This window comes from Aythya marila (assembly GCF_965140915.1).
Source record: "Aythya marila genome assembly, chromosome: 17".
Classification (NCBI taxonomy): Eukaryota; Metazoa; Chordata; class Aves; order Anseriformes; family Anatidae; genus Aythya; species Aythya marila.
In genome coordinates, this window is record NC_139058.1 from 2,951,985 (window position 1) to 2,979,532 (window position 27,548).

The 27,548-nt window shown below is 43.7% G+C and overlaps 1 protein-coding gene across 1 annotated transcript; it reads right to left on the reverse strand.

Moving 5' to 3' along the window:
- Positions 1–257: 257 nt before the first annotated feature.
- On the reverse strand, positions 258–24,161 carry LOC309884927 (P2X purinoceptor 7-like; the record flags this gene model as incomplete). Its single annotated transcript, XM_082774405.1, has 25 exons — positions 258–906; positions 1,609–1,704; positions 1,789–1,854; positions 1,940–2,033; positions 3,098–3,234; positions 3,549–3,690; positions 3,797–3,877; positions 4,086–4,182; positions 4,660–4,732; positions 4,827–4,898; positions 5,864–6,011; positions 7,502–7,868; positions 9,611–10,079; positions 10,546–10,641; positions 11,437–11,553; positions 11,651–11,716; positions 12,147–12,240; positions 15,286–15,416; positions 15,863–15,992; positions 16,538–16,618; positions 19,660–19,756; positions 20,720–20,792; positions 21,691–21,762; positions 22,304–22,436; positions 24,037–24,161. 25 exons carry the CDS (start codon positions 24,159–24,161, stop codon positions 874–876), a joined length of 3,090 nt encoding a protein of 1,029 aa, XP_082630531.1. The 3' UTR covers positions 258–873.
- Positions 24,162–27,548: the final 3,387 nt, after the last annotated feature.

Here is a 27,548-nt window from a genome sequence, read left to right on the forward strand (position 1 = left end):
TTTTGCTGGTTGAAAAAGGAGTCTGAAAGCTCCTTCCTATGTTACTGGAGCCTGGTGCTGTACCATTACTGGGGATCTTGGACAAGGAGGAGACAATGTGAATTATTTGTGGGCTATTCGTGGGCACAGACTGGAGAGCTGACTCTTGGCAAGACATCATTTGAGTTGTTATTCTCAGCTTGGTGCTCAGAGCAGCAGCAGGCAAATCAAGAATGAAACAAAAACAAAACTCAGCTTGCAGGATGCCAAGAGGGCTGATAGAAGTTAACATTTTATTAAAAAAGAAAGCAAATTTTAGCACAGTGGCACAACAAAACAGAAAACAGGACTTATAACCAGTAAACCACGTACCGTAGCACAAGGGAATGGGGCACCGCTTTATCTCAGTTGATGGCCACTGGAGCTTGGGGACAATTAAATAGAAGGAAGTCTCACCTAAACATCACCATCCCTCATGGTGAGGAAAAGTGACCTGATAACTGCTCTCCTAAGGTTAGGCAACACATGCCAGGAGCCATGTTTGCTGTAAGGAAGAGCCTTTGCTGCTCTCTGCTACCACTGAGCTCAGGGAAAGGAGGACTGTTGAAATGACAATGATGTTATCCCAAGCTCATCTGTGCAGAGGTCTGGCACAAAACCACGAGGCTCTGTATGTGCTTAGTGCAGTTCACCTGGAAAGAACAGACAGATCCAGTTCTCCTCTCTGGGGGTTGGTTCTGGCTAGCAAAAGGTGGCGAGTAGTGAAGAACATCCCTTTCTTAGGTTTGTTCCCCCCTTCCTTCCAAGGAAGAGAGGGACAGGTCTCACAGCAGGGTCAGGGAAACATTCACAGCGTCAGTTCACAGCAGCAGCTGGTGCTGCAGCAGCAGGAGATCAGGAGTCGGTTCCGTAGGTCTCGCCGTCTCCCTGCAAAGATCAGAGATTACGTTTATCTGCCAGAGAACTGTTCTTCCACTTCCTCTCACACAAAACCCTCTCTGCACAGGCGATCTACTCTCTGCTACTGGACTCAGACTTTACAGTGCCAGTGGCAGCAGGTCTTTTGACTCAGAAATCCTCCTTTTTCTGCACTGCCTACTGAGCACAGGGCTGCAGAGCACAGCTCTGCCCTCAGCACCAGCCAAGGAACCCCACCAGAGGCAAGAGGAGGGCTAAGTCCTACTGGCCTGATGGATCCTTTAGCTCCTGAAGGGGAGTGGAACTGGCCATCAGCAGCCTGGTTTCAGAAAACACCTGCCCAGGGGCTGTGTTTGCTTGCAGCAGCAGGAACCTCCAAAGGCTTTGGGGGGATTTGAAAACAGCAGAACTGTCTGCAGCTTGTGGGAGGCAACTGCCAAGGATGGCAACCCAGAAGAGAGATGCAGTGGGAGCACAAGTTCTTGAACATACACTTCCCTCTCTGAGAGTGGTTGCCCAGGAAACACAATATTTTTTTCTAGTGCTTCTCCCCACAACAGCTCTGAAGTAAAAATGAGCTGCTCTGAGGACAAAGTTTCCTCACAGCTGTGGTGCAAAGCCTGTGTTTGATGTGGACTTTGTACATCCTGTTTCAGAATGCTTCCTCCTCTGATTCCACAGGCATCTCGCCCTGCTTTCATTGATGCTTACCATCTCATAATCCTCCACATATTTGTATTTCTTCTCCCGATAGTAGTATTTCTTCTTCATGCAGTTCAGGACAACAAGGTCGCATAGCACTGTAGCCTAGTGGAGATTGGAAGAATTTAAGGCAATGATCCTCAGAACTCAGCCACTAACCCAGAATTCAGTCCTAGTGCAGTCACTTACCACTCCGAACAGCGCTAAGCCAGAGCCAATGTTAATCATTGTAGGAATTACATCAAATTTTCCTGCCTGGAAGACAGTTACAAGGCTAAATGTTTTTTCTGCGTCTCTGAAAGCCCTCACCCCACAACCTCCAGGAATGAAGTTGCCCTACCTTTCCAAACACTATGATATCAAAGCGGATTCCATAGGCTTTGACAAGTGTCCGCGATTCAATGCCACTGCTATCCTTGTAGTATTTTGCAAACCTAAAAAAAAAAAAAAGGTAAGTCAGAGCTTAGCTGGAAATATTGAGGTTCCTTATGTGATCTTCATGCAGCATCCAGGTGTGTTCCCCATCCCAAAAGGATGGGCTAAACATTTGTACTTCCACGGATTAGTTTACATGCAAGCAAGCACATACAGGAGAAAAGCCCAGAAGAGGCAAGTTTAAAACTGCAGTTAGCACCAGCCCAGTCAGGAGACTTCTAAAGGATAGAGAAAGGAGGAAGTTAGGTGAGCAGAAGGACAGATGGGGAGAAATTCAGCTACACATGAGAATCAGCCCCTCACAGAGGCAAGCAGGAGGCTGTAGGAGCACAGCAGCCACAAGAGGGCAGGGCCGGGAGCAGGCAGCGCAGGAGGCAGCAGAGCTCACAGCTCAGCTCGGCACACAAAGGCAGTTCCTTGTCCCACACAACGTGACTCGCACGCAAATGACACGGAAAAGGAATATGAACAAATAAGTGAGATTAGACTTACTCTGTCACATGGTTCACTAAGCCAGGAGGAAGCACAGAAGAGGGTAGAAGAGAACAGGAAGGATTGGTAAGGGCAGGCACCATGGTCTGCAATTAGCAAGAGCATCTCAGAGCCTGCACCAGCTGGGCTGTGATATCCTCCAGCCTGAATCATCTGACACCCCAATACCTGCAGGCCTGGCACCTCCCAAACACGGACGTGCTCTGTCTGCATGGCAGCAGCTTTACTGGTGGTACTGAACCCACCCATACCAACCAGCACCCGTACGTGGTGGTGTACGCCAGAAGGATGCTCCTGGTACAGATCTGGTCTCTGACTGACAGAGACACCTTCTAGAGGCTAGTTTTTCCCTCACCTTGTACAGTGAAGGAGGCCCTTCAGCCTCCCACCCCCGTGCTCCCTGCCCCTTACATCTCACAGCACCAAAGAAAACCTCCAAGCAAGTTTTACAGCATCAGAGGAAGTCCAAGGACCAGCTGCAACTGCCAGAGGAGCGCAGGCAGCCTGCAACACTGTGCCAATGGCAGGCGGAGCCACGGGCACAGCAGGGTCCCTTCCATTGCCACATTACCTGAAGTTGTACCCAGGTGAGACGGTGTGGGCAGTGTCCTTGTTGTCAAGGCGCCGGAAGGAATATTTCGGCACGCAGTAGGAAGCACCTCTGTCAAGGTTGCAGTCCCAGTTGATCTGCAGCCCCATGACTCCACCCTGCAGAGCAGAGGAGAGGAGCTGGTGAGCAGTCCAAGAGCCTGAGGAGCCTAGCACAGGGCTCTGGGCCGAGCAGGACCCTGATCACTGGTTCATGATGCATGCCCAGTCTTTCCCACTGCTACAGGAGAACATAGCCCCACCAAGGCACCCAAGGCCAAATGTTGCTAAGTAGAGCTGACTCTGCTCCCTCTGGCCAGGGCAGCTCTCCATTTTGCAGCTAATGCACGTCCCATGGCTCATGCCACCAGGCGGGGGGGATGATTACTTACTGCTCCTATCCTACACACCCGAGAGAAAGGTCTGCCAAATACCTCCACAGCCATCTCCTGGAAGTTCTGCCCTGCAGCTTCAACTATTTTCCCTAGGCGAAAGATAGGGCAGAAGGGATCTGTCTTGGAGTCATAGATGCAGTTCTTGAGGTAAGTGGAGTTGATAGTGGGGAGGATGTTTCGTCTATAGGGGAACAGAGAGAGGAGATCTGTTGCATCTTCTTCCGCTTCTCCAGCTCCCCTTTACTGTCCAGGAGGCCAGGCAGCACAACGCCTCGCACACTACTTACTTGGTGAAGTTGAATTTGGGATACCAAATATTGTTCTTCACCAGAATGGTGAAGTTCTCGGCTCCTTGCAGGAATGCTGGCCTGCAAAACAACAGAAAAAAATAAGTAAGTTTCATTTATATTTTCACATACAAGGTCTTCATCACTGCAGGGCCTTTGATGATAACCTCTTTAGCTTTTCCCAATAGTAATGCATAAGGAAACACCATTGGTTGTGGCAGAAACCAGCTGTGTACTGCTGGCCTGCTCTCAGGAGGGCCACCACAGAGTAAGAAGACAGAGCTCTCACTTGGGTACATGATAGTCATCCTCCACGGGGCACCATGCAAAGACTTCACAGGTCTTGATGCTGTCGTTGTAATTTACACATTTCCCAGTTTGGATGCCTGGAAAGACATGCACATGGAGACACTCCCAAGGAAAAGTAAAGAGGTAGTATTTGCCCTGTGATGTCTCCTCACTCTTTAAGGTGAAAGCAGTCTGCTCGGAAGGGAAGTGCCACTGTCTAATCCTCATTATTTTCCATTGCAACTTGTAGTACAATTTCAGAGAAAGAAGCGTTTTCCAAGTCAAATCCTCATCTATGCATGTGAAACTGCTTCATGGACTTAAGGTCTTGAAAAAACTCTCACACTGTTTACTAACTCACCAAAGCACACATCCATCCAGTATCCACCCAACGCAGTTAAGCCCATCTGCTCTTCCCTGGAAGAAAAATGTGAGCTTCCTTTTCAGTTCTCTTAGGTAGGAAAGAATGAGAACAAGGAGACTCAAGTGGAATGCTGCTTCCTTCACAGGAGAGTGGGCACAGCGCAGAGATATCACAACACAGAATGAAAGAGCCCTTGCAACAAGTTTCCTACCATTGCTGTGGGTGCTGACATATCCTGGAACACAGCTGTTGTTCTTGCTGCACTCTGTTTTATCATCTGGAAGCTGGACAGGAACAACAATTAAACAAAACTCCAAAACCATCCCTCCCCACACTCCTGACCACACCACGTAGGATTAAAGCAGACCCTGTACCTACCTCTGGACATCGGCCCTGGGTCTGGTTTAGTGTGAATATCATGTTGGTCATGACAAACACGCTGTTCTCCTCCTGAGCATGCAAAGCGAGAAGGAAATTTAAGAGTGACAATACTATGCACAGCATATCCACGGCACTGCCCCAGATGTCAAAATGTCTTTACTGACAAAGCTGAGATGGTCCTGCAGAGGGGGCTTGCTAAAGGAGCAGGATCCCACGAGTATCGCCTGATACCACTGCCTTTGGGCAGACGAAGGAATGTGGGGCTAGCAACCCCTTCTGTCCTCCCACTTGGCCCCTCCTTTACAATATGAAAACAGATCACAGAGCTATTCTGGGAGTTACAAGGCATGACCAGGAATAAAAATCCAGCTGCAAGCTTGTTCACGACTCTCACTTTTTTTTTTTTCAGTATATCTACTGAATATTTGACCAGTCTTGGTTTGTTTCTGCAGTGAACACCACTTCCATTACTTTCAGATCTATATGAGTTGGGATCTGTTCTTTCCTCCTGCTCAATTAACATGCAAATACGATCACTCAGCCAAAAACTGGCTGAATACTATCACTTTCTGCACCACAACTGACGCAGACAGAGTGACCCACAACTAGCAGCTTGGCCACGTCTGCCAACCCTGAAGGCCACGTACTTCCCACACAGCGCAGATTCCTGCAGACACACCACCAATCAGTAACTACAGCAATACCTCCTGTTCAGTTCCGGATCAGATGAGTGGCAGGCTATTCCTTGGGCTTCTGCCAACAAATTATCTTTGAATTGTTTGCCTTTGAGAGTAAGAGGGAGGATGTGGTTATTGCCACAACTTTTTCCTTAAGTCTGCAAAATTATCCTTCATATGCATACACACACACACATACACTTTGCTTGAAACAAGCTTCCTAATCTGCTTTATTTGCTACATTCTCTTGTATAAAGGCTATGCTGGAGCAAAAGCTGCTCCAGACCTCAGTGGATTTTGGCAGAGCAGCAGCTGTTTCTTAGAAAACCCACCGTCTGCATGTGAAATGATTCATACCTGAGGAGGGATGACATAGTCAGCTACATCCCAGACCCTGGCTCCCAAGGAGGATGTGTTTGTCAGCGTTACTCCTTTCACCTTTGTGGTTACAGAACTGACCACAGAGTCTGTTTCCTGGTAGCCCTTCTCCCACACAAAGACCCAGCTGCAAGATAGGGATTGCAAGAAAAAAATAAAGAAATCAAACCACACAGCACACAACAAAAAGCAGCTAAACATCATAAATTAGCACAGGCAGTGGGAATTTCACCTTTTTCCATATGTAACCTGAAAAGGCAGGTCCATATAGTTTCACAGTGTTTTGCTACAAAAGTCACAGGATCAGCCATCTCCCTTCTGTTTTTTTTTTTAAGTGGTTTGGCAGTGTCTCATTACTGCATAATTGTATGTACGTCCTCCCACTCCCACAGGTGAAGATCAGTTCACAAGAGGGGAAACAGCACAGGGCTTTGCCATGGTCTCCACTACAATCGCCAAGCAAACATCACCTTGACTCGGGGCAGTCAGGATGGCCCTTACTGCTGTATAGGTGGTGGGTCAGGCCCTTTGGCTCTGGTCCACACCATCTATTTTTGGCTTTTTATTTAGGTATTAAACGAGAATAGGATGAAGTTTCCTTTCACCAGCTGTGTGCAGGAACAAGAAAGAGACAGAGAGTGCGCTGCAGAAACCCCCTGTTAGTGAGAGGTGTAAGGATGCAAGAAAGCAACTCTCAGGATAACCAGTTCGTGACTTTTCCCAACTACATGCCTTAAATAATTACAGTTTTCAGGTTTCCACTGGCACTTACTGTAAAAGCTATACACTCACATCCTTTGCTGCCAGTGAAGGATCCATCTCCTCAAAAAGCATTTCAGAACAACTGGAAATTAGGTTAACTTTTACAGCTTATACCGATATTTCATATCTTCTCAGACTGGAGCAATCCACACACAAAGCACAATCTTTGCTCCTGTGACCAGGAGGGGCTGCCCTGGTTTTTCCTTGCTCCTAGGGATGGGGCCACACTGCAGGAGTAATTCCTGTCAGTAAAACATTGACCTGCTGCCTCCCTGGTCTCTCTCATGGCGGGCTGTCCACCACCTGGTTGCCAGGTCTTTCCTCACAACACAACGCTCTTTGCCTCGTGCGAGCTTTTAAATGTTTTAAAATGCTACCTGGGACCTGGCGACAGGTGGGAGGGAAAGCCACCAACCCCTCTCCAAACTTTACGCCATTTACATCCTTCTGAAAAGTGATTTGAAGCAGCCAAGACCCAGTTACCGTCACCAACAGGCACACATCTGCCCTATTCCTGGAGCTCACCCCACATTTCTTCCCCCAAAACGCCTCTATCCCACACATTTCTTCCCCCAAAACGCCCCCATCCCACACACTCCCTCTCCTCAGGCACGACCCCAGCCCTCCCCTCAGCGCCCCGGGGGTCGCTTCCCGCCTCCCAGCGCCTCCCTGACAGAACCGGGGACCCGGGCAGCCGCCGGCTCCTTCCCCTCAGCCCCGGGGAGCCTCCGCCTTTACGGCAGCCCCAGACCGACCCCTGCTGCCCCCTCAGCCCCTCGGGACTCCCATGAGGAGCCTCCCGCCCTCCTCCCTCACAGCAGCCCGCCTCCCTCAACGCCCAAGCCCCCAGCTCACCCGATCACGTAGGCGAGGATGGCGAGCTGCACCCCGCGGTTGACGAGCCCCACTTTGCGGCTGCGGATCAGGACGATGCGGGGGGTGTCGTACTCGAAGAGAAAACTCTGCACGGCCCCGCACCACACCATGGCGGCGGCCGGGAAGGACGGGCGGGCTGCCCGCCGCCCTCCGGCCCCACACGGCGGGCAGAGGCCGCCGCCGCCCCGCCGCGGAGCCACAGCGCCCCGAGCAGCCCGGAGAGCGCCGCGGCAGCCCCCGGGGCTCGGAGCGGCTCCCGGCGCTTCCCCAGCTCCTTCCCCGCCCGTTCTCCACAAGCTGCCTGCCAGCCGCCCCTGCGGCCTCTCCCCGGGCTGTTTTCGGCAGGGTTAAGGGGGTGCCCCGCGGCCCTGAGTCCTGTGGGGCGCCCCGGGATGAGCCGGGGCAACGCTCTGCCCACAGGCTCCCCTCAGCTACCCCGGCAGGGCAGCGGGGGTGGCCTGGGGCCTAAAAATCCGTGTTAAAAGAAAGAACTGGGCACTTGTGGGTCCTGATTTTTTTTTTTTTTTTTTGCTGGTTTGTTTGTTTTTCCACACTCCTTGTTAGCAAGGTTACGGGGAAAGAAAGTAGCAGACAAAGAATTAGATGAAGAGAGCTCACCAAGTGGCGGTGGGGTTTTCAGACATTGCAAAATCATTGAAGAGATTCTAACTCAACTAATAAAAATGCTCTGTTTATTGCAAAGCCAGTTAAAAGTGACAGGAGAAAAAAGGGGGGGGGGGGGTATTAAAGAAAAACATACATGAGAAAAGTGAAAAGAACTTAAAAATCACAGTTTTAAGTGAATATCCATTGTAATTCTTCCAAAAGGAAAAATAGCGCACATGTCAGAACAGGAATGCATTAATGCCAACTGTAATCTTTTCTCACTCCAGATATATAAAATGATGCAATGTGAATGTTAATACAATTAATGTATATTACAACTGAAGATAGAAATATAGCTGACAATCTCCCAGCCATACATCTCAAAATGTATGTTGGGAATTGAAACGGCAAACTGCTGGTTTAGCTCGGAGAGAACAAAGCTTAGTTGAAAGGAGTGCAAAATATACACGTTACAATCCTTCTCACCCTGTTTCTACAAAAATAGAACATGGCCAAGTACAACAAAAAGAAAGAACTGAAAAGGTGTTGGAGCACTGATTAATCTACCCTAAATTTGCTGTTCCTTGGCTGTGGCCTTATGCATCACTGTAAAAAGCAACTTGCACTGTGCTGCATGCAGTAGGAGGAGGTGTAGGAGGCAAGGCCTGTTAGAAGCTAAGAGCAAACAGGAGGACAAAGACTAACATTAAAATTCAATGAATATGAATGAAATGCCTGAAAATATTAGACAAAGATGGTAAAAGTACTTTCCACTGTAATTCCCGGTTTAAGGTAAAAGGACCAATACAAAGAGAACAGCTGGGCTTTTCAGAAAATGCTTTCTCTGTGCCACTGAAATCTAAAATAAGCCTGTTTAATCTGGACAGACTGTCAGGCCTTTAACAGCGAGTTATGAAAATGCATACTCACTGGCCTCCTTCCAGAACCTCTGATCCAGAGCTGCAGCAAGGTGGTGAGGCTAGGGGAGAGAAATGCTCAGGACTACATCTTCAACTGATCTTTCTTTTGGGCTTCCTTCTTTCAGGGGTCATGCTTTTAGATGGTTCTTGGCTCCATCTTATTTTCAGGGTGCTGGTCATCTCCTCACTCATCTGGGAGTCTGGCACACGCCAAAGCAAAGACAGGAGACCTGGAACCTCTCACTAAAACGTAGCCTTAAGAGTTCACCCCAGAGGCTACATTTCTAAACCACACAGGGTGAGTCACAGAGCGAAACAAAGGGAGAAGTACGTACTTTAGCTCAAGGTACTTGTTCCTCTAAGTCAAACAGTAGGCAACAGTCCCTCTCTAATGACAATATACAACAATTCAGCTGCACAGCAAAGATTTTGGGAAGTCACACACTTTCTTTTTCTTCTTCTTTTACACGTATCAAAAAAAAAAAAAAAATCCTATGAAAGAAATCAAAGGTTAAATGCCCAAGGTAAGCCACAGCATGAGCTCAAGTTGTGCTGCTTCCTCATTCTATCTTAAAACCAGTATAGTTGCCATCTGCTTTAGGATAAGTACTTCTAATCACCCCTCTGCAGCAACTTGGGATGACAGCTCTGTCTTCCAACTCAAAAGAGCCAAAACGCCAGTGAACATACTGCTTGTAAGCAGCATGACGTAGCTGATTGCTGGTATTGTCATCTTTCAGGTCCAGAAAGGGGTCTTCGTAGAGAAGGGCTTTATTCAGGGTTTCTTTGGACAGCACCAGCTTCTTAAACCAATAGGTGGTTGTGATGCACGGCCCATCTGTGCTGCGGCAGCAGAGCTGCTCGTGGAACTTCTGCGTCAGATTGCATTGGCCACAGCAGCACCACTTGGGGCACTTTGGAGAACGGGTGCTTTGCATTAGCCAACTAAGCTGAGATTCTTCAGTGTCATGGTTCTCCCTGGGCTCCTTGGTGAAGAATCTGCAAGGATCACTGAATTTCACAGGGTGATTCTGCAAAGCAATTCCCAACATAAATTAGATGATAAAGCATTGCTGCTGTTTCATCCATCTGCAGAGAGAATTTACAAGTGATCCTCACCACTGGGTCTTTCATTTGACACAGCACAATAAGTATAATGATGATAGATCAGCAGATCTGGAGGAGGCTTATCTTTCTGTGTTGCCAACGCCCACCCTTGCAAAATCGAATTGACACCTTACAAGTTGTTTCAACACCAACACACTCCCACTAGCACATGCCCACTACAGGAAAGCAGCAGTTTTTAGCTGACTCTAGAAAATACATCCTCTGGTCACAGGACTTACTAACTTTAGGGGGGCAATAGGAATCCATTTTTAGTCCCTCAGGATCTAATCTAGAAATATGGGGAAGGGGAAATCCAAATCAGTTTGATATGACATTCCTCAGTTCTCCTTTCTGAAGAGGGAATCCCAAAGGTTAAGTGTCTGCCTTTACCTCAAAAATGCTGCCTTCAGCATACTGCAAGCTTGTTTTCAGAGGCTTCTTTATCAAAATAACATGTGGCTTATCAACATAGGACACAAGCATCACCTGTAGAGCAGAAGAAATGAGCACTGTCAGCTGGAATAGTTACCTAGAAAGCTGGGGATATAGCACAGTTTTGCAGTCTGTATGCTGACAACAGTTCCCTGCAACTGTGTGCTGCAAGGGTAGATGTATCCCAGTATCTGGGATAGCAAGGACATGGGCAGCAGCAGGGACAGACAAAGCTAAGAGGAAGAGAGGTTATGGAACTAACTGTAGCTAACTGCAGGAGTGCGGTTGTGCAGGGCCTTTATGTGGAGAGTTCATCTTTGCCTTTCTTTAAAAAACATGTGTCTAAAATGCTGGGGAATTAGCAGGTGTACCCAAGAGTAATAACTGGTAATGCCTTGAAAAAGAGGAAGAGGAAATTCAGGTTGGCAGGGAAGAGCCTTTGAGCAAAGCCCTCTTTGTAGATAACCCTTCTGTGACCTCCTTCCCCTATTTTAAAGGGTCACTACTCCCAGCGTGTTTCTCTGATAGAGATGGTGTTGCTCTGCTCTGCCAATGATCTATGTGCAGAGCCCACTGCAGCCATGCAGTGCACAGCTCCATAGAAGCTACCTGGAGATTCTCTGGCATGAAAAGGAGGAGGCAGTTCCCTTTGCCAACTCCTTTATGCACTGGATCCCACAATCCCTCTCACAAAAATCTCTGATCTCCTAAATCCACAACTGCAGGCTGCACGCAGGGTGCAGAAGAACAAAGCCCAAGCAGTGAAGCAGGAATGAACCACACAGCGATTACGAAGGGTTTGATCTGTGGCATTTGTGTGTCTACTGAACAGCAATTTGCATTCTTTACCTGTTTTGGCTCCAGCACAGTCTCATACTTCTTCCTGATTATATTATCACAGAATGGTATTTTGCAGCAGCAGGAGCAATTGTATAAGAAAAAAAAGATTTCAATGGCAGTAAAAGCCTGCATAAGAAAGAAAAGCAAGTAGTGATTCCACTTTCTTAATGAGACTGGAGTTCTCCAGAACTGGCTCTATTAACACAAAAACCAAGTCTCTCACCAAACCAAAATAGGTGATTGTGGATCCAATGAATGTGAAGAGTTCAACACTTCCAAATTTTCCACCCTAAAGGAAGCATAAAAGAATATCTGGGTAGCAAGATCTATAACCACTCACTCATCTGAATGCCAGTTCTCTTTTTGTCCTTTCACAATGATTCATCCATCCAATCCCAAGATTACATAAACTATCTCTAGCACTTTGCAGGGGAAAATAAACAATTTGAGAGGGAAACAGCGGTGACACACAAGGTTCATGATAGACAAGATACCTGTTATTCTTTGTCTAAACAACAATCCTGTCTCTCTCAACCCTGCTATTTCATTCTCAGTTTTGTTCTCCTATGCCAATTGAGTTTAGATCTACTAATCTGACATGACTTCCTTTCCAGAATGATGGACAGAAGAGGGGAAAGGGGAATATGGCAGACGTAGGGCTAAAGAAATGGTAAGTTTTTTTCTCTCCTCCCTCCACAAAGAAAAACAATTGCATTTACTGTGCCAAAGACGAGGATATCAAACCGTATTCCATAGACTTTGAAAAGTGTTCGCTGCTCCTTTCCATTTAGTAGCTTGTAGTACCTTGCAAATCTGCAAAAGAAGTTCAACCATGGGTAAAGCAGTTAGAAAACCCTAGCAAGAATATGTGAGGAACTGGCAATGGCAAAAGTGCCCATGTTCTTAAGTCTTTTAATGCTACATTTTCCACTACCTGCTCTGAACTCCTGAGGACACTTCAGCATGCTGGATTATCACTCATTTCCAACTCCTTAAGCAGCAGAGAGTGCCAAGAATCACATGGGCCTTTATGAACTTCCAGTTTCTTATTCTATCAACAACATGACCCTCCTGATGCACAGCTCACATCAGCTTATGGATAAATAAACAGTCACAGAGCATGCAACAATGAGATCTTTTTCAAGCCTGACAATGAAAAGCTGGCAGTACAGACAAAATCATTACATTGAACTGAAAGACTTACTAAAACACACAATGGCACTAATTCTCAGCTACTGAAAACAATACCGTATGTCTTTTGCCTCAGACTCGCTGTCAGGATTTAAAATGCTGTGTTGTTCTTGACTGGTTTACTTGAGTGATCTCTAAATCCTCTTCTCCTTCATTTAGATAAATAATTTGAATTGCAATTTGCTGAGCTAAAGGGCTGCAAGGTTAGTTCCGTGGGTGTCAGATACTCACAGATCACTCTGTCATTGTTAATCAAAGTTTGTTTTTATAGTTGGCTGCCTGTTCTACTACAAGAAGAGTAACTGTGTTTAAGAGGATATGTCTAGCATAAATACTATCAGCTTAGCCTTCTGATTTCCAGTGTCTTGGTTTACTCATTCAGATTATAGAGACATCTCAAGAAAAAATACTTTTTCCTCCTTTTTTTACTCTTTGGGTTCAGTCCCTGCAGCTCTGCTTTGCCATCTTGATGCTAACGAACCAGCCCAGAGCAAGCTTTTACTTGATTCCACTCTGTATTTCGCATTCCCTTTGCATTCTACTCCAAGGTAAGTTTGTCAGACTTTTAGACTACTCTTAATCAGCTTCCTAGATCATTTGCTTCTCATTCACAGAGATACGATATAAAATTCTCTGAAGGAAAGTCACTCAGAAAAACACAGCATAATGTGTTCTGCTTTCTTCTTGCTTGCACAGATATGAAATACCCTTTTTGCTTGTGCTGAATGGTTCCAAAGTCTGTGACCAATGCATGTTTTACCAGCCAGCTCTTAGCCTCCAAAGCTTGCAGGTCATTTAGGCTTTATTTTAAAGTTTTCCTAACTGTTTTCAGGATCAGAGGTTTTCTCTAGCCCTCATGGTAGAGGTTATTTCATATTTCTTCTTGATGGCATACAAGCTTTCTTCTCTGTAACAGCTTTGTGCTCAGAGATGACCTGTTGGGAGCTTTCTTGACCACCGTCTGAAGCTTTGCTCCCTTGCACCTCAAGTAGTTATTTTCTTTTAGAAGGCTTACATCTTCCCATTCAAGTCTATCACAAAATTTCCTCTGGAACTGGGCTAAAAGCAATAGGACTCCATGCAGACAGGTTATAACCTGCCCAGAGTCCCCATCTGGACTGCAGGGGAAGCAGCGTTCTATAACCTGTTTCTTAGGGTTTTTTAAAGTTTTCTTCTGCTACTGATGCTGGGCTGGATGGACCTCTGATCTGATAGTATGTTACATTCTTATGAAATGCCACACTGATGAATAAAAGTTTTCTTGAAAAATATTTATTGTAGGATCATTTCCTTTGGGTAATTCTACTGAAATCAGCAGCCATTTATACAGGTTTGCATACACCAGCTCAACACTGGCAGAGTTTGTGCACATTCTTCCCTGAAACACCCATGGCTGTTTTAAATGGTATAATGTTCAAACTATTCATCATCCTTCAACTTTCACTGTTTTCACTTTTTGAATTGCTGCACAGACCTACTCTGCACCTCTTTTTTAAATTTTGCAGACATCAGAGAATGGCTTTCTTTTGCCAATAAAACCCCTTGATTAACAGCTGTAGAATCAGGCCATCTGGATGTTGTCTGGTATCCTGTACACCCTCCCAGCAGGCTTGCCTGTGTTCTCAGATGAAGCTCACTTCCTGGATACTAGAGTTTTACTTCCTTTCAGCACACATTTCAACTGCACCACAGCAAAATAATCTTTCCACTGATATTTTGATGCTTAAAAAACAGGATTTCGGGCAAACCCATTCTTGGCATTTTGACCCTAGCTGTTAATCGGATACTAATATCCTCAAAACTACTCCAGTCTTCCTCCAAAAGCCTAAGAAATCCCCTTTGCCTGCAGAAGTCTATTGAATAGAAACATCGCTGGCCTCGGCCTTGTAGAACTGTCCCACTTTTAACTTGTGTTCTCCCCCATCTCCTGTCTGTGGTTGTCAGCTGAGAGGGAACACCTATTTGTTCCTTGTTTGCACAGCTCCAGCAGAACTCAGCTTTGACGTATATTGGCAGCTCTTTGACAGCTCAGACACTCATGCTAGCATCACCGACATATGAAAACCCACGATAATAACCAAAGTCAAAAAGTGCCGTTACACAAAAATTTTGTCCTAGATTTGAGGGATAACTTTAATTTTAAACATGCTGATATGCATTTGATAAATTGTGTAACTATTTAGAACTAGAGTCACAACAAGATTTTTTGTCAGGATTTCTCGTAGGTCTGCTGTATGAACACAGAACCAAATGCTCTAATTTACTTTTAAATATATCTTGATTCAGTGAACTGTAGGGTTACCCAGATGTTAGCAAAACATTTTATTTTATTTTATTGCCTTAGGAAACTCACAAATTTAGGTAGTTTAAAGCTTCAATTACCATATGGTGGAACCTGCCCAAACTATTTTCTGTGTTAGTTCCCAGAACACTTGTGGAAAATTTCTAGGCCTTTCAACACAGAAATAAAACCTCCTACCATACAACCATGCTCACCTGGAAAATGACCATGATGATACAACTGCAGTAACTGCAAGTTAAGGACATGAGCACTGAAGCAAAGCAGAATCAAATGTTCAGTTGTTCCAAGCTGTCATCCTCCATACCTCATCACATCTTCGCTTCAACTCAGAAAACACCTTACTTGCTTCATCTAACATTTTTTACCTGAAGCTGAAACCAGGGTATTGGGTTCTTGTTTTGTCATCAAGGCGGCGGAAACCATACTCTGGACTGCAGTAGTAAGACCAGCTGTCTAAGTTACAGTCCCATTTAATCTCAATGGCAATTATTCCTCCCTAGGAACAGAAAAAGTAAGTGTGAGGACTAGTGTGATTGCTGCCTTTGCTGAACTTTTTAATGCCAAACATAAGCCACTATTTGTGCCAGTCCGACTTTTGGATAATTTTTTCCTGAAGTAACATGATTTATGATGTGCTTTGGTAGAATTGAAAGATGATCATGAGTGACAGCCTTATATAGGGCCTGTTTAAATGAAAGGTGGTACAAGGGCCTCTACAAGCTACAGTAATACAAACCAAATAGTGTCAACTCTGTCAACGCAGGTTTCATCCTGTGAGATGGTAAATACATTTATTTTTTAAAATGTGAGGCTATGTTGGTTCTCAAACAACCTGTTTCTAAACCTAGAACACTTTCGTTATATGGCAGTCAGCAAAATATTCAGGAAGAAAAAGAAAGAAGTTTCCACACTGAGCATAAAAAAGAAAGTAGTATCACAGACCTTTACTGCCACCTCTGAAAAGTTCTCTTTTGCTTCCTGAAGGATATCTCCCAGACGGAATATTGGGCAGAGAGGGGAAGTTATCTTGTTGAATGTGCAGGAAGAATTGAAATTTGGTGAAATATTTTGTCTGTGAAGAACACATAGAGTTGTTTAAAATTAAAAACAAAAGCTGGAGCAGCTATAAATACAGCTAAGGGACTTCACTCTTAATAGAAGCTGTGTTAAATGTGCTCAGATAGTACTTACATGAGCTTTTGTTTTCACATCTACCAGATCTATATTTCCCTAAGTGAGATCTACAAATCAAGATGAATTCTTTACTCTTTGAATATATCACAGGCAAAATTTACCTGAGTAAACTAAATATTTTCACTTTATAATCTGGATCACACAACTGTTACATTGTACTTTAGTCGTTTTAGCCCAACATAAACCAGTATATCTGAACGAGCGATTTGATTGTCCTGTGCCTGGGAGGCTGTGATCCCAAGCTCTTCTATTTCTCTTGGTTCCTGAAGAATTAATAGGACTAGAGACTTAACAGCTGTTGCTCATGCAGATAAAGCCCTGAAGACAGCCTTTCTGAGTAAAGAAGGTGACAATTTACACAATCCTTTCTTTAGAGCACAACCACTCACTCTTCAGAAAGCATTTGGGAATGTTTGCACTTACACGGTGTAATTAAATTTTGGGAAGTGAATGTTGTTCTTTATTAGCACTGTGAAGTCTTCAGAACTCCTCAGAACAGCAGGGCTAGAAGAGAAACATCAAATGAAGTAACTTCTTGTACTTAAATGCATCATTTAATGCTATGCTAATTTATTACCTGGAAAATTGTCAGTAGGAAGAAGATTTTGCTGAGAAAGAGATTGAAAAGCAGAATTAAGTGACTCAGGGAACCAAGAAAGATAAAGGTCATTCTCTTAGTTTTAGATATAAATTGTTCTCTCCCTCTTGCTCTTGCTTGTGTGGGCTGAGCCTAAATGTGTGCTACGTGCAGCTAAAATATGAGCTCACAAGACTTCTCATATAACTCTTGCTACAGAATAGTAGTAAGAGCTTATACCATTTGACAGCTGATTATTTCTGCACAATGACAAAGGCAGTTTCATTGCTGGTCTCCGCAGACAGGTGGTCATTTATGCCAGAGCTGCACAGCTAGTAAGAATATAAGAATGAGCCATGCTCTTATTCCTAGAGGATGTCTCTGGAAGTCAGGTGTCAATCACATCATCAAAGACTGTTCTGCCTTTCTAGAAGATACCAGTTCAAGGGCTTACCCTGCAGACTGTGGGGAGACAGTGGTTTGTGTCACTAAATATGTTGGTGAACTGCAAACACCATGGGAAGCAGGCTGCCAGTCCTACCCTTCCTCAAAAGTCATTTCTCTGAAGCTAATGTGGCAGGAAAGAAGGCACTTCTCTACAAGTTGCCAGCTGAGTAACCTTGGCCTAGATTGCATGAGACAATCTCTGCTACACCCCAGGACTTGCCTGGGCTATAGAAGAGTAACAGATGCAATTTTTAGCAGTATATGTCGTGCACAGGGACAGTGCTGGACTGGAATATTCGCACAGCTCCGTTTTGAAAATGAGTCAGGAAAATTTTAATTTTCATCAGGACAGCCATTCCAAGGGGTGTAAACAGTCTTCAAAGCAGTCATCCATATCAAGGACAATGCTTCTAAGCATGCAGTATTTTTCCTATCATTGCACTTTGAGCAATGCCTCTGCATCAGAGATCTATGATGACTAGAAGCACATTAGTTGGGTGACAGTTTCCATGAAGGACATCTCACAGCATCTCCTAAACAAAGTCAATGAATGAGAGACGTGGCTGCAAACCAATTTAGTACTTGCAGGTACTATCTGGACATAAAAGCTTCTGAAGAATTTCAGTGTATAACAGTCAAGACATGAATAATGTATGTTAACTGTTAAAGAGCTAAAAATGAATGAACCTATAACGTGGAAGTGTCTGCAACTCATCCACTGGGAGGCATCTGAAATCTGATCCAAAGATGTTCTGGAAAACGCGGTGTAAACACCTATCCTTGGGCCAGCTAATCTGACAGCTGTGCCCTGTCTGAAGCAGAAATTAACAATCAAAAATAAAAGAATCTTCTTGCCAAAATGCAATAGCTTTGTTTGGCTCCTTTGTTCAGCTCCAGCCATAACTAACGGGAAGGAAAAGGAGTACTCCTGTATAGCTCATGAAACTTATCTTTCAAAAGAATTTGGACAATAAAGACAATCATGGGTGTAACCAAAACCCAACATTGCTCCCTCAGTATCTCAACCAGACGGCAAAACTTCCTGGGCTCTGACCTTTCTCTTATATATTGTTCTGGTAGCAAACAAACACTCAGCTTTGCTATTTAGCAATTCCTCCTTTTTTCCTTGCCAATGAAAATTGTGAAGGAACATTTTACATCAGAGGTTTGGATCAAACCTCTCATCCATTATTTTTGGTCCCTGGTAGTGATCAACTACTGGCACTGTAGAGGACGATTAGGAAACAAGACAGAATGTGTCAACTGTACAATGTAATAAACGACAAAATTCCCTTTGGAACACACGGCAGTAAGCCTACACAACATGGCATTTGGAAATGACTGGCAGTCACTGAGACTTTATCAAAAAAATCCTAAGATTCCAATAGCTCAGGAAGCTCATGCATATCTTTCCAGGATGCTGTATGAACAGTAATATCCTTCCTGTTTCTGGGCAGAGCCTTTTTTCGGATCACAGCTCTGTCTGCAAAAGTAATGGCACTTCCTTTAAAGAGCTGAAAAAATCTCAAAGTTGCTGCAGGAAGTGTTGTGAGCCCTGGATGGAACCTGGCAGTGGAAAAACTTCTCAGTCTCTGACATAAAGAAAAGATGGGATACATACACAGAATCATGCTTGTTATCTTTTAAAAGCAGTGAGTTAATGGAAGTGGTAATTGACCTGGTTTCTTACATGTATATTTCAAAAGCTGGTTGAGAGAAGCTAAAATTGATTACTCATCCACTCTAAGTCTTAGAGCGTAATTTCCAGCATCTCTGTAGAAATCAAAACGATTATAAAATTTCTTCATGCTTTGGCTGATACAGAAAGAAAATGGACCAGTTTCTTCTTGGAACACTGCACACTTATGCGATTACAGAGCAAGATGGCCACAGGGCTCCTCCATTCCACTCTCTGGGTCACAGCAACATTGTTCCCCAGAGTCTTTTTCCTCCAGTTTTCTTCAGCTCACTATTATATATTGCCAGCATTTCATCACCTGTCTAGAAAGGATGAAGATCCTGTTCTTCAGTCTGGAGAGGACCCCCAAATGCTACTGTGCAGCACAGACAACCAATCCAGTGCTACTGTTCTGAGTGGTAGAAGCAACCCTGCTATGGTAAATGCACACATGAGGAGCTTCTACACCCCAAAGCTCTGAGCCTGGCAGAAGAGAACCCCAAGTCAGGAAACCTATCTCACGCTTTCCTTGACATTTGAATTCATGACCTAAATGCCTCTAGTGAACTCAAAATGAGCCTGTGACATCTAAAATTGTTTTTCTGGAAGCTGTATGACGTTACAAACCGGAGGCTTCAGCTTCACTGCACAATCAGCAGGACAATTGCAGAAGGAATTCATTTAGATAGAGTAAGCATTAACAGTATGGCTATGAAGAAAATAGCTGTTTTACATGAGATCTGTACGTGCCTGAGCAAAGTGATTATCCTAAAATCGTATGACTCTGTCAAAGCAAATCCTTTTTTTTGACAAAAAAAAAAAAAAGGTATATTTTTTACTTACACAGGGGGGTGTTCCTCCATTGGCACAGGGCACCATGCCATGATCTCACAGGTTTTAAGAGTTGCATTATACTGCACACATCTTCCTGTCTGAACTCCTGTAGAGAAAGAAGCTCTTATTCAGCAAACACGAGTTTTGCACCATATAGAGAGTTTCCACATGGCAGTGGATTCCTCCTCAAATATAAAGCAGAGATTTTGACATTATAAATTCTTGCAGCTTTCTGTTCAGGACCAAATCATGGTCCTGCCACACATCATCAATCCTTATTTAGCCCTTTACTTGAGTCAACAATGCTTGCTGTTGTTTGGACTGAGGATGAAGTACTTTCCTGCAAAGTTTTACATGAAGTTACATATCTGAGTCTTGGTATAAACTGAGAAATTAGCTGTTTCAGTCAACTGAATTAATTAACAATTAATTAAACAATTAACAAGTTTAATTCAACAACATAAGCAAATTAAACAAGGATATAAAGGTAAGCAGAAAAACTTAATTCTTTCTATATTCCTGGAGAGTCAGCATTTTTTGTGAGTGCCCTGTCTTTACCAGCTAAAGCGCTAATTCAGCCAGATGCCTGAATTCAGGAATCCCAGCACTACAAACAACTCACATAGCTGATGAAAACTGTAAGATATCTTCTGGACAACTGGCCCTCAAAAAACGACAGATGTCATTGTCTCATTCTGAGAACTAATTATCATGGGGATGTTACAGACCCTTCAAAAAGATCCTGTAGTCACTCCCCTTGCTGAGCAGTCACGAACTTCAATGGGAGTGACTGGGAGTCTTAATTCACATCACGGTCTGCACTCCTCTTCACATTTGCCCTTCCTCTGCTCCCTTTCACTGTTTTTCTTTTTAGAAAGGGCATATACAAAATGGTAAGAACTCTGTTTTGTCATTTCAAAAATAGGTTATCAGATATCTCTCAGGATTCTGTATTGTTCTACTGCAATTCTTCTCCAAGTTGGAACTTGTACGTTCTGCACTGGTCAATAATGCAACAGAAGGTAGTACCCACAAACAATATTTAAATCTGAAAATGCCATTTACCTACCATTACTGTGGACATCTGCACTCCCTTTTTCACAGGACTTGTCTGTAGAGCAGATAGCTTTGGCAAAGGGAGCCTGAAAAAATGACATAAAAGAGCAATATAAATATATTCCTCTCCACACCTATGTAAAAAGTCTTTCTTAACTTCAATGCAAAAACAGTAAATAATGAGAAAATAATGCAGAGAAAGTATAATCCTTACTTATTATTATGCTTATAACAAGCACAAGGCTAAGCTAGCTGAAAAAAAAAAAAAGGAAAACAAAATATTTTTCTCGCTTATAATAACACTTTCCTTTATTATGTCCTTTCCTGTTTTGTGTACTCTTTTCTGCACTACTAGGTGCAATAAATCTAATACTGGACTATTTCTTTGTTTACTAACAGCTCCATAAACTTTTGCCAGTTAAAGTCAACTTGTGTTTAGGAACTACTCTGCAAAGTCCCACTTCTAGGCCAGGCAGATGAATGAAGAGGAGAGCTGCAGCTGACTACCACATTCGGGCTACAGAAAGGAAGGAAGGGAACATGTAGGAATGAGCGACAGCAAGAGCACCATACCAGCAGAGAAGCCTGATAGCACTTCTCTAACTCTGTCATCCCTTCAGGTTTTTCTCAAGACCAGCAGCAAAGCCAGAGAAGCTACACCAGCCTGAATGTCACCACTTCCTGAAAGCGATGCAGGTACATTTGGCAAGGTCATTGCTACAAGGCAAAGTCACAACTGACAACTGAATCCCCAAGAAACACCAGAGTAGAGGAAAGAAATGGAGCAATTAAAATAGATTTTGCATGCTTTCTGTTGAGATACAAGCATTAAAAGCAGCAGTATTTGCTTGCACAGGATGGTCCCAAGGACAGTCCGCTCTTTTACATCAACGTTAGTATTTGCTCCTAACTACTGTCTATTTGTATTCAATAACATCATCCTAAATATAAATTACCAAAAAAAATATAAATATATATATTTACCTCAGGGCATCTGCCTTGAAGCTGGTTTTCTGTCTGAATGATGTTGGTCATCACAAAAAAAGAGTCTCTCGACTACATGGAGAAAAGAAAATGAATCTGATTGAAATTTCAGAGACTTGTTTCAGACCTCAGTCACTCCAGATCATTACCTGGAAGGACTGTGAGGCTGTTTCTGCTCTACCACCCCCCTAACAGACATTAAAATTCAATCTGGCTTAAACAGGAAAAGCCAGGGACATCATCAGGGCATAAATGAGCAACCAGGGCAAAAAGGCCCTGATTTTTTATTTTTTAATCTGGCATTGCAGCCAAGAAAAACATGCTGGCACTAACTAGTAATGATACTACTGTGTTTAGTACCACTATACTGGAATAAATCTGTTGATTTTGTAAAAATTCATAACAAATAGCACCACAGAATTATCATAAAAGATGATAATCTTTTTCCTTGTACCGGGGAAGAAAGGGTAGATTTGGTTTTGTAGACTGCTGTCTCACTTGTAAAGTCTCCTTTAATGTTGCTGCTCATTCCAGGAGAGACATATCAGGAAAAAAAAAACACAGATGTACCAACAGAAGTTGAATATTATACTGACATTAAATTAAGACTTGCCTGCATTGGTATGGCATATTCTGCTGTATCCCAGATCCTGCTGACTGCATGAGCCACTCCCTTCACACTAGTGCGAACTGAGCTGGTAACTTCTTCCTTCTCCTGATAGCGCTTGTGAGCGATGAGGGTGTAACTGGCAAGATTAAACAGAAAGAACAGGTACACTCATAAAAATAAAATTGGGTCAGTTTTTTTCTGTATCATTTTTGGACAAAATGCACTGCAAGATAAAGTCAAGCATTTTCAAGTAACTGAGAGCCTTTTGGTGTGAGACTGATGCATCAACTGGGCCAAAGTTTCCCTTGGATTCACCTTTGCAATGTTCAGCTTTGTCAGGAATGAGTTCAAATACACACAGAGAATTTCTATTTTCACCACTTAAATGCTATAGACAGCATTAGGTCACATCCTGGTTCTTCAGATGCCATTTGTGAAACACCAACTAACTGCAAGGGGGCTTAATGTCATCCAAAAACTTTTGCCCATGGTGCATTACTCTACTTAGACTTTGACCTTTTGTGTCACAAACAGTAGTGTCCTCTCTATATTTGGGATTTACATATATTTTTTTGGGGGGTGGAGAGCTTAAAATACTTAGTCTTTAACTTTCCAGAGTGAGTACTCTTGCATGTCATTCTGATAGCTTTAAAAATCTTGTCCTAATGCTTTTACTTCCTCATGCATTGTGTGTGTTAATAGAAAGTCATCTCTGTTTTTATGCTGACAGGGAAGTCATTTCACTCATCTAATTCATGAAAGAACTGACAACTTTGAAAACTATTGTATGTTCAGAAGGTACTTTCCTCTCTACATAAAAGTACCATAAAAGGCTTTATTTGACAAACAAACTGGCTGCATAGCCACAGCAGCCAGCACCATTTCAGTTTAACAACAGACTCTTCTGGAGGGAATAAAAGTTTCTGAAGGACAGAAACCGAAAGCAACAGATCAATGCTCCTCCATTTATAGTGTCTATTATAACAGTGTTTCAGCCTTTTCCTTCAGGAGAACGGTACTTTGGGATAATCATGCGTTTGGAAATTGGCAGTAGGAGCCCAGGTCTGAGCAGCAGTAGGTGCCTGCATTTCCTGCCGAATTGATTCTTACTGAGATTGCGATCAGTGTGCTCAATGTCCTGGCGTGTTGCCCTCCCATAAGAAAGAAACCAACCATCTAAATTTGCAGACTTTGTTCAGCAAAGACTTATCACTGAAAACAGCCCTACTTTGGGAGCAAAGAGGAAAATCTGCCCTTTAGAGGCAATGAATTACTGCATATTCCTAGAACACCTTATTGTTCTTGAAATCTGCTTCAAGGGCTAATTTGGCTATTTCGTCTGTTAGGTGTATCTAACCCTAGATAGGAGACTCCAGAACAAGATCTAATCTCAGAAACACTGGTGTAAATCTGAGATTTTTAGTGCAGGTAGTGTGGTTTTAATAGAACAAAAATGAGAACCACACAGCAATAAATGAAACTGAAAGCATTTGTTAGTAGAAACCCAGCTCTGTCCTAGTAACCCCACCCTGTTAAGTAACCTCCTGTGCCCAACTCCCACCACCAGGTTCCCACTGCCACATCCATCTTCCAAGAACAGCCCAACACTAGAACAATGGTCTTGAGTTGCTGCCACAGAGCTCAAAGCACTAAAAGCCACGTTGCAAGCCAGACAACCTGCGAAACAAGCAACATTTCTTAGTGTACAACACCGTGTCCCATCACCCTGCACTTACCAAATATATATGGCAATAACTACATAAATGAACCACTTCGCACATACACATCCAACGCTCCGAAAGCGGATCGATTTTGGAGAGTCATAGTGAAATGGATCCTTCAGACAGCCACACGAGACCATCGCTGACACTTCCTTTGAGAATGAAATTTCTAACAGTTGCAACTGGTTGGTGCTGTCTTTTTCCACTACTTCTCAAGCCACACCACTTAAAGGCACAGGCAGAAACCTATGCGAGTACCGGGGTTCCCCAGGCCTTCTACAGAAAGGCAGGTAGTGGATCAAGGACTGATATTAATCACAACTAATATAAAGAAATGGCAGACAGGATGCCAAACACCTTCTTTACCTGTCCAGAGAAGGAAAAGGACAAATTAACCTGTTTTAGTTTTATAAAATAAGGCGAATTCCACTAAAAAGCAGTCTGACTCAGCCTGTTGACAGAAAAACAAGCTCTTTGCAGCCACCCACGTTTATGTACGACAAAGACAGTTTTCAGAGAGGGAAGATTTTTTGAATTCCCTTCAACTGAGTACCCCTAGTGTAAATTTATGAATTCAGACTTTTTTCAAAGAGAAAAGTCAAAATGCCAGATGCATTAATGCTGCTAGTATGGTCCCCAGCTAGCCCAGCTTTCTACAGTTAAAAAGTTCTGGTTTGGAAAAAAATGAGAGAATTTCCTGCTAAGTTCTCAAGTCCTACTTGTTCAATGTCTGGGGGAGAATTTCCTTTCACTGAATCAATCCAGACATCAAGCCTGACTTTGAAAGCTCCGTGAAGCAGTAAATACTTTCAAGCCCCTGACCTGACTTGAAGAAGGATGTGAAGCTTTTATATTGCTTAAAAGGCTTGATTCTTCTGTGTGAATTCAACACTTTTTTTTTTTTTTTTTTTTTTTCAAAACGCTTCAGCAGGAACAGGATTAGGGTTCACATTAAATTTGGAACAACTACCGTGGATCAAACCACGGGACTGTTAGCACAGGACACTTATTTTGTCTCCAAGAATGGCCATAAATAGATGCCTAGGGAAGAACGTAAGGACCAAGAAAGCAAAAAAATGATTCTTCCAAATAGTTTCCCAGTCTGTTTGCAACTCAAGGACACCCTTAGTCAGATATGATTATTATTTTTTTTTTTATATTCAGTAACCTTTAATAAATCTCCCTTCCATTAACTTATCCAGTCTTCCAGGTAAAATTTTAGCATCTTCAAATCCCTCTAGTAAGCATTTGCACAGCTAACTGCACATAGCCTGAAGAGTCACAACCGTTGATTTGTTTAGAGAAGGAGCACTGAATTTCACCCTAGAGCTCCAAAGCTGATTGCTAGCACTGCTTGTCACCTTCTGCCAACAGCACCATCCCTCTGCCACCTGCAAACAGCACCACCAGCACTCAATCTTTCTGCTCCTCTGAAATCCCACAGACCAAAGGCCTTAAAATACAGTGAAATGGGAAAATGGAAGCTCACTAGTTTCTACCATAGAATTACTGTGCAGCCTTCCTCACATCAAATCCTCTTCCAGTGTGCCTTACTCAACATCTTTAAAATGAGCTGATCATTTACTTCCCACTTCCTTGGCAAGCTGTGGGTGCATCACTAGCTCTGGTTTACATGAGGAACTGGGTGGCCTCAGCCACCACAAAAGAACCTTGCTGGGTGTCCCTTGTCCACATATGCAAGGGGGAAGCTGAGAGCTACAGGAGCATAACGGCAGAAGCAGCAGCTCAGACAGTGAGTCCCTGCACTGGGAGACAGCAGTACAGGAAGGTCAGGAGGCTCCTGGCCATGCTCCTCCCACTCCAGAGGTGTATTCCAGGCACCAGTGCAGCTCTTCTCCTCAACAACCATATCAATAGGCATTTGCAAAAATAAACTGGGTTCTGGTTGCACCGGGAGCTGAGCACTGCACTGTGAATTATGCTGCTTGGCTTTCCAGGAGAGGGCACTGCTACATCAACACGCAGGCCAGCACCTCACTGGAGGAGCCTCCTTGTGCATTGTATGTCAACAGCCTTGCAACCCTTGCTCTCAGCATCTCCCACAGTGAGCAACACTCTTGCAAGCAGATGCTTTGCCTGAAGCTGGGGCAACTGTAGAGATCAATCTAAAAGGACTGAAACCTGCACGATGTTGGCCTCCTTAGCCTGACTCCCCACCTCCCAACACTTTACATCAGTGCAAAGAAGGTGCCATATGCTTCCAGACTGGACAGATGCAGATGACTTTCATTTCACAGGGTTGACAATGATGACACAAGGAGCAGAGCAACAATAAAGCAAGCTTTGGGGACATCAGTGGCCACAAAGATTTTCAGCTTTTTTACCTCAGGTTGCATGGGACACAGTCCTGTTTGGTCTCAGGATAGTTTTGTGTCAGGTAGGATTAAAAACAAGTTCAGCTAGCTGACCAAGTCCCTAGTCTGAAGGCAACACAAAGTATGCAGTTTGGCTCCAGCTTCTGATATGCCATAGTTCCATGCACAAGCTGTTCAATGTGCTGCAAGCCAGCTACTGGCATCTGGCTCAGGGGCTCAAGGAGCAGGTGTGAGGCCACCATCTGATGCTATAAACACAGGAGAAGGAGCTGTAACGAAGTAGAGCTGTTGAGGTGGGACCTGTAAATCTCATTTTCAGTCAGAGAAAAGAAGACTGGATCAGAATATATTAGATTAATAGGACTAGGTTCCTTCCTCTTGTAACAGAAGACCCACACAGAGGCACAAAATGTATAAAATCTGCAGAACAGATTTTTTTTTGTTTGTTTGTTTTTTTGTTTTCCCCAATCTTTTACTATTTTAAATCACCTAGGATGCTATGGCTGTAGTTGTGATTAACTATTCAGAACCAGTTTTTTTTAGCTGTTAGAATTGTCTTAAATGCTTTTAGCACACAGGAAGAGGTCACATTCTGACCACAAATATGCTTGATTGTTTGAGACATCAGTGATCATTCCTTATGCTTTTGCTGACCACAATCCATACCGCTACACTTGATATTAGTGACTTCAGCAAGCAAAATACTGCTATGTACTAACAACTGCCAAAGCTGCAACTGGGAGGAACTAGAAACAGACCTGGGATGCATTTAAGTGCTAGAATAGCCAGAAACAAATTGATTTTTAATATAAGCCAGTCAGACCTAACTGTACGTATAAAAAAACACAATAGCTATAATAAAATAAATTAAAAAAAAAAAAACACAAGAGGACCTGGATTGCATAAGACATGCTGCAGTAATTGGTGTCTTCACTTCCTAAATACTCTCATTTTCACATTAACGTCTTCCATCTGTTTGGGATCTGAACTCAGCAGCTAGGCCGGATGCATTCATCTTCTTCTCCATGGATGTTCCCATATAAGGTGATCTCTCTTTGCCTGTGGAGCACGATTTCAATTTGCTCAGGTTTCGTTCCTCTCTGATTTGCTGGCCTCTATGGTCGAGCTCCTCTTGCAGTTTTGTAAGGCAGTCATCCACGCAACAGTAGCTATAAAGGGAGGAGAAAGTAA